General features: G+C 34.9%; 1 protein-coding gene across 1 annotated transcript; it reads right to left on the bottom strand.

Annotated features, from left to right (window-relative positions):
• Positions 1-187: 187 nt before the first annotated feature.
• On the bottom strand, positions 188-782 carry LOC108972802 (tigger transposable element-derived protein 4-like). The gene is made up of 2 exons (XM_018939623.1): positions 533-782; positions 188-474 (listed from the first exon to the last, which is right to left on the bottom strand). The coding sequence occupies exons 1-2, from the start codon at positions 780-782 to the stop codon at positions 188-190; spliced, it is 537 nt and encodes a 178-aa protein (XP_018795168.1).
• Between the last annotated feature and the right edge of the window lie 11,296 nt (positions 783-12,078).

The raw sequence follows: 12,078 nt of genomic DNA on the forward strand, positions 1-12,078 counted from the left end.
GTGTCGAAAACTAGTCCATCAGGAATGTCTTTTACCAGACCAGCATGTCGAAAACAGTTTCTTATGGTTTCCTTAGAGACACTTCCCGTGCAACACTTAACATATTGACAGCATCTAAAAGACTCATAGCTTTTGTCGGGTTTGCTTCTTCAGGAAGGTCCATAATTTTCATCAGAAGCTGCTTTCTTTAAGATTGCTTCAAGCTATTAATGACGCTTTGATCCGTGGGCTGAAGAACCGATGTAGTATTAGGCGGAAGAAAATGTAGTTTAATGTTGTGAAGATGAACTTGAGGATGAGCAGGGCAATTATCTACTAATAGCAAAATTTTAGTTTTGGCTTTTATAAGTTCACAATCCCATTTCTTTAAATAGTCAGTAAAGGTCTGAGAAGTCATCCAGGATTTGTTGTTAGCACAATAATCTACCGGCAACGTTTTAACGTTTTTAAAGCATCTGCGATTGTTATATTTTCCTGAAAGYAGACATTGTTCAGAAACAKCGGATTGTATTAAATTGTATTTAAAACTTACCAAYAAMMAATAATTTCTGTTTTACCGTGCCCGATGCATTAGCAMAAATCATGGCAGTTATTCTTTCTTTAGACATTTTTCCACCACTGCATGTTTCACCTTTGATCTTATGTGTTTTGTCAGGCAGCATMTTATAGAAAATTCCCGTTTTGCCGAAGCAAATATTATGCCTCTTTTTAAATCTGTCTAGCCATCCGGAACTGCATTTAAAATTAGCACCGACAGTTTCTCCGAATTCATTGGCTTTCATCATTAGCATTGGAYCACTTACTGGAAAATTATTAGCCCTTTTCTGCTGAAACCATTTAAACAGTAATTCATCAACTTGATTTTTTTCTCTTATCGTTTCTTTGACTTTCTTTTTCTTTATCGTTTATGACTTTCCAATCATTTTTAATTTTTTACCAATTAATCCATATGTTTGAAACAGTCTATTTTTTTAGGTTTTTGTTCAAGCAAATGTCAGGGAAGTTCCTCCTTCAATTTCGCATATTATTGTATATTTTTCATGCAATGTAAATGCTCGCTTTTTATTTTTTCCTGACATTTTTCTAAAAATCAACAACTCTCAATGAAAAGCCAATGAACGTCACTTTCATCCCACTGCAGAAGTTGTTTGTCTTCTTTGACTTATTTCTAAGAAAAAATGAACATTTTCTGCTGCAGAGAGTGATTGTGTCTCGTGATCGAATTCGGGGAAGTACAAAATTTTGCTTATTGCCAACTGATTGCCAACTTTGTTTTGAAATTTGAATTTGAAAGCTTCGGTTATAATGGACAAAATCCGATTTGATTGTCTATTATAACCGGAGTCTATTATAACCGAGTTTATTTTAACCGAGTTTTTTACATATGTTTGAACTGGGACTTGACAAAGAGGTACATAATAACAGAGTTTCCATYTTAAGCGAGTCCATTATAAATGGATTACACTGTATTGTCCAAGTCCATATCATCCGATTCGGGCCAAAAATATTCGGTTATCATTGAGCGGCTTCAGTTCTTGCCTCAATTTGATATTGTGATGATGTAACCCAGATACTGATTTGGGTCTTCCTCAATAGATGCGCTAGCGGCAGCAAAATTCTCGACACTACGGACACTACTTTGTCTCACTGGCACGGGAACATTTTGTACTATGCCTTTCGATTAATTTTTTTTTACTAGACGCACAATTGTTGACCTGACAGGACAATTGTGACGACCATAAATTGAACGTAACGCTCTTAAAGTTGAGGCCACTGACTCTGAATTTCGGTAGTAAATTTTARTAATTTCAACTTACTGTTGGATCGCATATTTTTCCTCAATGAAATGGGAAATCTCACTGAAGAGAAAACAGCGGTATATACAGCTATCTGTTGGTAAAATGATAGATTTCTTTTGCTCGATCATACACCTATTTCAACTTAAACTAACATAAATAAATTTTACTCAATTAAATACAAACACCTCGACCTAATCTCCCTTGAATTAATTAAAGTCAATTAAATATTTAAAGCTAAATATAATCTGTTAAGCAAATTTAATTCAATATTAAAGAGTAATAAAATAGTTTTAGGACAAACGGTGGACTACATGCCTAACAATACTCCCGGCTAAATAAAAGTAATTCTAAGAAAATAAAAACCCAATCCTCTCCTCTTAATTAGTGATCCAAATGAAGTGAATTTTTGTGCCATTTGCATTTCCGGAAGTAAAGTGAAACAATTTCAAGCGTCACTTGGCTATCACGATTATACCTTTGCTGTAGATAAAGATACAGATAACTGTAAATATGCTTATGAACATCCATGTTGGTCACATGTTCGTATGTCTATAATTTGCAGTAAATGCACATTCGCCTGTGTATTTGGTCCATATAGAGGAAATGAGCATATCTCGACGCCTTTCCGGTCGAAATTAAACGCCCACATAATCCGACGAACCAACACACGAACGAACGTATGAGTGAGGCGATGAAACATTCACGTGAAAGTCATGCAGACATTCCGAATTATGCCGGCATGTCGGTCCATGCTGGCCATAATAAGCTACAGCAGCAGTTGCGCTGGTTGGCAAAAGCTGCGACTGATGGAAGAGGCGTTCGTTGCAACAGAACACGGCTACAAACATAGAGATAAAATCAAACATATCTACTAGTGTRTAATATGGGTGTGTTCCATTGCGTTTAGGCGAGTTTGGTAGCTAAAAGCTGGCAGCGTTGTACCTGCATGTGTTGCGCCGCATGCTCAACATTTCTCGACTGATTAATGCCGCCTGCCACATTTTCGAAGTGTTTGTTCAGTCATGATTGCAATTTGCATTACTGCAGTGTCGTTCTTGTTGTTGTCAAAATATTTTTTTGTTGTAAGCTCAATTGCAATAACTAACTGCCRCGTTGGCAGAGCAGTGCACAGTTATCTCAACATGGTAGTTGCTAATCTTATGAAAAGAGCATTCGGAATTACCGAGGAAATGAATTTTCATCTGTTTCCGCTTTTAATCTCACAGCGGTGACTTAATGTGCAATTGACTGTTGGACTTCAAAATGGGGCAAATAATGAAATTGCATAGTATAGGGATTTGCAATTGGGATATATATGAGGACATAGTTATAGATTTATTTAATGTCTTTCCTCACGCACCGATTTCTTTATTTCATTGATGTGTTGATCATCGATTGACGATGATGGAAGTCCTGGGCGTGCTTCGTCGTCAACGCGTTCTTGACCGTTGAATAATTTAATCAAAAACACTTGCTCGCGACAAACAATCATTACCGAAGACCTTTTCAAACATTCAGAACATTTCGGCAGGGTTTTAATTCCACAAAATTATATAGAACTTCTATCTTGATTAACTTCAGTCATCGTAAAAATCGGCTTTACTTTCTGTACTTCAGAAAGACAAGCAAATACTAAACATTAATGATTAGTAGTCGATGAGTAATGGATGAAGAAATATTATACTACAAGCCCTTGATTCCGATAGTTCGCTTTGTATGGCAGCTATAGCATATAAGTTAACCGATCTGAACAATTTCTTCGAATATTATATTGTTGCCTTAGGAAATAATCTATACCAAATTTCGTGAATATATCTTGTCAAATGTGAAAGTTTTCTATGCAAGCACTTGATTCCGATCGTTCGGTTTGTATGGCAGCTATATCCTATAGTGGTCCGATATCGACAGTTCCGACAAATGAGCAGCTTCTTGAAAACAAAATGACGTTTGCAATATTTCAAAGCGATATCTTGAAAACTGAGGGACTAGTTCGTATATATACAGACAGACGGACATGGCTAAATCGACTCAGCTCACCATACTGATCATTTATATATTATAGGGTCTCCTCGGGGTATAAATATCTCTGTTACATAAAAAATCATACATTTTCACTTTCTTCATGTTGTGCTTCCTCTTATTACTCTTCCTCTCCATTTTTATTGCTCGATCCTTGTGGGTCAACTGGGATTGACGCAGAATTTAATAAACAGGACATGTGGCACACATTGGCTTATTCGACCGCCATCCGTGTTGCTGCTGGCTGCAGTCTCCACCATCAATTGTTGAAAATGAGTACAAGTTTACGAGTCGGAGAATATACAAACACTTATAGACGTACATATATATGCACCAATTCGTGTGTGTATAATTGCAAACAAATGATTGCGTATGACTATTGGAACAACGAAAACTGAAACAGATGAATTTATAGTGCAAGGAGGCAGAGAAAGCTTTGAGAACCTGAGAAGAGACACTAAGAGAGTGTGAGAGAAAAAATTCGTAGGCAGCAGAGAGACTGAAACCGAAGAGCGATAATGGAAACAAATTTTAATTGTACAACAGGAATAAGAGATTCTTTGGACTATGTGAGAAATGAAGCAAAGGAAGTTTAAGGAGAGTATGAGAGAAAAGACGCGTTGGTAGTTGAGAGACTGAATATGAAGGAGCGATAATAGAGAAAAATTTTAACACAAATTATTCACTATAATCGGTTATCGAGAGCAGAAGAAAGAAATTATTTGGACCATGACGAAGTAAAGCAAGGAAACTTTTACATCCTGAGAGGAGAAATTAGGAGAGTATGAGAGAAAAGACGCATTAGTAGCTGAGAGATTGAAATTGAAGGAGCAAGAATAGAGAAAAATGTGTGTTTGAGAGCAGAAAAAAAGAGATAATTTGGACTATGTGAGAAATAAAGTAAAAGTTTTGTGGAGAGTTTATTGTGATGCACTCTACAATGAACATTTTAGACTTTTAGGTAAACTGATAATGTAAAACTTTACTATACAATTAATTATAGGGCTTTAAGAAGTAATTAAATTTATTAGAAGACTGACTCAAAGACGGAAGGTTTTTAGAATAAATACGTTGCTATATTGAATAATTTTACGGTAGGGTGGAACGATACTGTTGACGTCCCTGGTGTTGAAGAGGGATGAGATATCGAGAGGAGTTTTATCTTGAGGGATATAAACCGAGATAGTTCTGTACTTGTATAGGTTGTGAAGTTCGGGAGCTATAGAGATATTTTGAGGTTCAGATGAATCTCAGTGATGCAAATGATATCGATCAATTTGTCTTCGAAGAGTTGGGCGAGTTCGATCCGTTTGGAAGAGGGGAGTCCGTTTTTGTTCCAGTTAAGGATCCTCAGGCATGGTTAAGTCCTGAAGAGGGTATAATTAATTCCCGAAATCGTTGCTGAAGAGGACCCTTAAAATGGGAGTAAGTGGCTTTTGCGTCTTTCTGGTTTTTGAGTGGGCAAGAAGCCATGACATGAGAGCGAGCAAGAAAACCGTGAACCCAGAAGGTGTGGCAATAGTTCGCCGTTTAGGCGAGTGGAAGGAAATGCAGGCATTGGCGTGTGGTTTGCGAGTTTCGATTTGCCTCGGCCTTGATGTTGAGGCTGCTGAGCACTTTAAGTTTTAAAATTGATTTTGATGAATAGTCTGAGCGCTCAAATTAACCGATATTAGGGCCAGATTTTCAGGATCTTGCGTATATGGTGTACGCTTTTCACCGCTGTTGTTTTCGTTTTGAGTTCGCCAAGAATGATCTTGTCATCAAAACAAATTTTTTTTGGAGCTGGTTTTTTTTGCTAGTTTTTTGTGCCTTTCTAGCGCAGAGATTATTACACGATATCCGTTAGTTTCAGGATGTGCACTTAGCAGATCGATTTGGAGTATCTGCTTTATGCAGGCCGGCGCTAATTTTTGGTGGTGGATTTTTTTCTTGGAGGGTGGGGGGCGGTCGTTGACCGATGACGATGAAGTGAAGCAGTCGTTCTCCTTCCAAGTTTCTAGGTGACGAATTTGTGAAAACACAGGAGCGATGTCGTGTCTATCCTTTTACATATTCTAAATTCGTGATTTATATATACCTATCACACATCGCCCTCAACTCGTTCGTGCTGAAACTTGTATGCTTGTGCAGAATCTCTTTTATACAAAATTGTAGTAACCGAAATGTACTAACAATGGCGCTGATGACAAGCTCACCTTATCATGCAGGTAATGGCAACATCAGTTGTGAAATAAAATTGTTAGGTTTTCCTCTTTCACGCCAAAAAGTATGCAAAGCACAAGATAAACTAAAAGAGAGCAATGAAGAACAACATGTGCAGCTAACACCACTGCGGAGTAAGAGTGACAGTGTGACAACAACAAAAAGGAATACAATAATAATATTTATAGTACAACATGTTAGACTTGTGTAAATATATATGAGTTAGTTTCTGCGTGGAAGATGAGATGCAAACACGAAAACTTCACATAAAGTGTGATGTATGAGGAGTTCCAACCGCGACCATGTTCCAGTGCAAATTGCTTTTAGCCATATTTGTTTGCAAGTAGCGCAATAAAATTGAGAGAGATGCCGTGCAAAGCGTGTATATATGTAAATATGGAAGAAAAATATTGTTAGCTGAGCATAATAGTGAAAATACAGTACGTGGATATGAGGTCGGTTTCATAAGTCAGTAAATCTTGTTTAATTGTTATTTTAATAGATATGATRAATTTTCGCTATGTAAAGAAGAGTTCCAAGTTACCAAACACACTCGCATGAATCAAAAGCAGAAACTTAGAAAMTAAAAATAGTGCTAAATATATTATTTTTCTATTCAACCTACACATACAAATATTCGTACACAATGGCCAGCATATAAAACATTTGCTGTTTTTGCAACTTGTCACCGAACTATTAACATCAAACGCACAAACTTGTATATCAAATTGCTTTGTATACAAACACACACAACCACTTACAACTGCACATAGTTGTTGTTGTTAGTTACATGATATACTCAACATTTAACCGACAATAATGCAAATGGAGCCAAGTACAAAGTGCTCATCGTCTGTTATGTGCCACAAGTGCTTTATGAAATGTGAGTCGAAAACTAAAACTGCGGCTGTTAAGTGGAGAGAGCAAGAAAGTGAAAAGTTAAAATCAAAAATAAACAACGAAGTTTTAAAATTTTTTGCTTTTGGGTCACATAACAGATTTGAAATGTTTTTGTAGAATTTCAAGAAAATAATATTGATTAAAACTCGAATGTATTATGCTTGATCTCACTTGATGGAGCTGATACTAGTCTGCYACTAGTTCATTGAACTATGCTGCAGTTTCAACTATTTTTCCGAAATCGGTTTTTTTTTAAGTTTCTTTGAAAAGAAGAAAAAACTTCACTAAAAYTGCGGCTGTAGCTAGAGCTACTCATAAAACTGTTTTTTGTGTATAAATGAAACTTCTGAGGATGAATGGACTGTAGTTCCATGTTTTCTTTATAGAATATATTCGATCACAGCTGATGGCCTYGAGCTRGTGCTGCTAATTTTGCTATTTTCTGTATATTTATATGCTTAAAATAAATATGAATCTGAATCTGAATATTCGATCATGGCATGACATCTTTCACTTTTAACTATTACTTTTCYATTGTATTAAATAGTGCTCGCAGGCGATTTGATTCTCTATTTTCACACACTTTTTTTTCAGTTAATTATTCTGCAGTGTTTGTGAATTCAGTTCCATTGATTTCATTTATTTACTTTCCACACGCTACAAAAACATGTCACCAAAACCAGCAATAAATTGTATAAACAACATAGTTTCTAAACCACAGGATATGAAGACAGCGTGCGTCGCTTTGACCAGCACAAAGCAATGCAATCAAAATAGAAAAACTGCAGTGCAGAGAGTCTATTGAAAACAAAATTGAGCCAGCGTGTCATCAACTCAACGAGTGACTACCAAACGGAACARAACAGAAAAAAAGAAAATCATGTGATGTAAAAATGAAAAGTGTTAAAGAGTGAATGTATGTGAAGCTTGTGTTTCTTTTTATTGCCGTTTCGCTTTTAGCGCCATTTTTGTCTGTCGCTTTATTGCTTTGCTTTGGTTTGTACTAGCATGGCTTTGTAAAAATTTTATTGAGCGTAATGGCATTTTAGGCGCGAACGGTCAATTTAGTAAGCTGAAAAGCCATACAGATTCTGTGAAGAGAACTGAGTAATGAGAAAAGAAATAAAGCCCAATTTAGGAGAGCTTTTGATTTAATTTTGTTTTGCTACTGACTTTGGTTAACACAGATTTTATCATACAAATTGAAATGCTAGTATTTGGTGAATCTTATTAGAGATTTCTAATAAAATATGAATAATTCCTCAGCAGTACCGTGTTGAAAGGCGTAGAATAGGACTTGTAGGAAAATGACAGTGTGATGATGAGTGCTTGCTTCAATTCTAAATTAACCTAAAGTTCGGTTACCTTTAATATTTTCTGGAAATATGTTGACCTACCCCTACATCTAATTATTATTTTAATGTACAAATTTAACTAGCTTAGGTAGTGATTAGCAAACTTGTATAAAAATTGCAGAACTTCCATTTAGCTTAGGATGCCCGTTAGAGTTAAAGATAGTCCACAAACTTGGCAACTCTATCACTGCATTTKTCTTCCTAAATTATTGTAGAACACATTTTTCACGTGCCTCAATTTTATAATTTTCGTTTGGAAGTTTAAAAAAATCTTTAAGTACATATTTTCTGTGATAAGTTTACAGGCAAACCATAAATGATATAATAGAACMCATTCGTATTGAAACAAAATTTAAGTTTTGGTTATAAGATGTTTATATATTGGTTATATCTGACAGCYKAAGCTGAACATTTYATGCTAGTATACTATGTATATGATGTACTATATCGTATGAACTAAAAAACATAATTTCGATTTTTTGATGATAAGTTGTTTTTGCATTTTAGATGACGATAGCGGATATTAATCGCTGGATGGGTTCGAAAGGTTTTATTTTATAAACAAGAATGATAATATGTTCCTTACCTCGTTTAAACTTCTTCCAGCCATACAAAATTAATGGTTTCGAGCTGTTGTTAGATAATTGAGCTYCCGAAAAAGATCTATCAGATATACATTCTGAAGGCTATACATATAAAAATATTCTAAGTAATTTCTTTCAAACCCGTAAAGTTCATACTTCRATTAAAACAAGTGTGAAAGTACCAGCACTTTGAAGCCGAAGAAATCAGAACAGACTCCGATGAGAACCATTTATTCATTCCACAGTTTTTTTTTTTTTTTTGAATACATTTTCATTATATATGAGTCCTCCGCAGACAAAGTACTATATAGCGCGTTTTTCCTTTACAAGTATAATTTGTAAAAAGTTTTTCAGACTAAGAGCCGTTTTATCAATGTCTGACTTTCAGCGATCTGTCAGTTAAGTTGTAGTTCAAAAAAAGGTTCGTAACCGAAAGAAGAAGTTATGGTTAAGTTAACCAGAAGTTTACTGACAGATGGCTGCTAACCAAATATTGAGAAAACTGCCCTAGCTAGTTATTACAAACGAGATCTCTCTAAAACTCTGCCGGAACTTTGTCAGATAATAAAATTAACCCCCAATTCGACACTTCGAAGAGACACATTGGAATTATTATTTCACTAAGTATGTAGTCCGTCTAGAAAATTTGGGTATGGTATAGAGCCTTACTTCTAGGTAAAAATATTCCATAATAGTATGTATGAAATTTGTGGGATTAATAAAGAATGTATGATATAACTGATATCTCGTTGAAACTGTTTCATCTCCTTGTCGCTTAATAAAATTAATTTCCAACATTTTCTTCTAACTCACCTTTCTGCTTGTTACTCATCCTTTTTCCCAACTCATATTMATTTAAATTTGACCCCTACACTTAAACCCAACCGTGCCTAAAACAAATAGTTAGTTATCTGTTTATATTCTCTTATTTCCATTATCTACTTAAACTTGTTGTTTATCATCCTTATGCTCGCTTTTAGCGTCATTTCCACTTAGTGGTATTATCAGGGATCAGCGGTGCCCCGCAGCTGGACGTCGTTGATTATTTTGCGTATATTCAGTACTTTGTTTACGCGAGCGTAAAATCTCTTACGAGTATAGCCATTTAAGACTTGTAGAGCGGCTATTCGTGAGCGCGATAGTCCTTTGCTTGCTACCTCATTGTGGGATATCTTTTTCTGCAATTTTTTGTTTTCTTGAGTATTTTCATTGCACTCCGGCTGTTCTTGACGCTCGGTGCCAGCTGGTTCGTTGAGTACAGGTGACTTATTGGTTTCTTAACATCGTTGTTGTTTTTCTTTCTACAGTTTTCATTTCACAGATTTTGTATGTTTCGCTGCCAAGTCTTCTTTGCCGCTTCGCTTTCAAATAAAATCGTGCGAATTTTAAATTTTCTAAATTTTTTTTCGCTTCAAACTGATAATACTTTTTGAACAACTTTTCTTGCCTCTACACAACTTCAAGTACCCTGTTTGTTAGTTTTGAAATTTAAATATCCTAGTTTCTGTTTAGAGTGTTAATCCTTTAAAACTTATATAAAAGAGAGTCGCTGAAGCTTAAAATGAGCTGTTACTGAGTTTCAAGACCTTGCTTCTTTCAATTGAAACAATATTCAAGGAGCTTAATGAATTCTTCTTTGTTAAAAAATACTAAAATACTTGAATATTTTTCATGATGGATTCATGATGCTCTTTTGATACTTTTCGCTTGCTACTCTTTTACAGAAATTCCAAATAAAGTTTACGCTTCAACTATCCAGTACAAAAAGATGGGTTGACTGGGCATAATTTAAGTTATTATTATAAAATTTAGTTCTGAAGTTATTCAGAACTACTCGACAACCTTTACGAGCGTATTGGCCAGGAGCTCATTTGCTCCTAAATATCTTTTAGCTGGTGGCAACTAGCTTTACTTCATAATTGCTATAAGGTGAACATAAGTTACATGGCATCGCAATGAAAAGAAACTATAGCAGAGCTTGTGCTTTGATGTATATATATTTTATCTTTCTTACTTAGACAAATTCTTATCTGCTTAATAAGAGAATTAAGAAATGAGGGTGTAATTTGTCTGASACCGAGACAATTTAATTTTTCCCCAGTTGTCAACATAATTTGGGTAGTGAAGAGCTAAGGCTTGCAATACCGAAATAAAAATATTATATTATAATTTCGACATCCAGAAAATTTTGTCAAAGTGGTGGAAATAATGATAAGAATTTTCGGGATCCGGAAMAATAATATTGCTACTATGAAATATGAAAGCGCACTTTTTCAACAAGAGAAATAATAGTGTATTATCACAAAATATTATAATCTTGAAATTTCGTCTTCGCCTATTAATTTCGGGATTATCCATAGTTTAAGGTTTTTTATCAGTGTTATTAAGTCTAAGTGCTTATTATAAAAAATTGAATAATGACCAGATACCAAAAATTTTATAATCCCGAAATTTCGGGATTGGCCTTTGATTTCGGGATTATCCATAACATATTATTTTAATTTTTTATAAGTCAATTAACGCCAATGATCCCGAAATAACGTTACTATGAAATATAATAGCGTAATACCAATTTATTATCTTGAGTGCAAAATGAAATCAAAACAATACCGCAGAAATAATAGGGCGATACCATATAAGTTTACAATCTCGAAATTTGGTTATCGCCTATAACTTTCGKGGATTATCCATAATTTAATGTTTTTTATCAGTGATATTAAGTATAATAATATAATAAATTAATATAAAAAATGAAATATTGGCCAAATATCACAAAATTTTATAATCCCGAAATTTCGGGACTGACTTTTGATTTCGGTATTGTCCAAAAYAGAAAGTTTTTTGTTGTTTTTTTAAAGTGTCCTTTAACGTCAAGGCAGTTACAATGCAAAGTTTATATATTTTCGGGATCCCGAAATATTTACAACGTCACTATGAATTATAACAGCTTAATGCCAATTTATTATTATGAGTGCAAAATGAAATCAAAGTAATACCGCAATTAATCTACATTTATCAGCAGCTTTTTGGCGAGTGCTTTACAGTGTTACAAAAACAAAGACAACAACGAAAAACTCATGTTGCCAGAATGCGCTTATCAGTATGRAAACGAGTGTAGAAAAGTGTACAAACATCAGTGATGTTTTCTTAGGAGTGCTGTATGGTAGTATCCACATCAAATAACAAGGAGATTAATTCGTCTGCGCCAAATGTTAC

This window comes from Bactrocera latifrons, unplaced genomic scaffold (assembly GCF_001853355.1).
Source record: "Bactrocera latifrons isolate USDA-ARS-PBARC rearing strain unplaced genomic scaffold, ASM185335v1 scaffold_43, whole genome shotgun sequence".
Classification (NCBI taxonomy): domain Eukaryota; kingdom Metazoa; phylum Arthropoda; class Insecta; order Diptera; family Tephritidae; genus Bactrocera; species Bactrocera latifrons.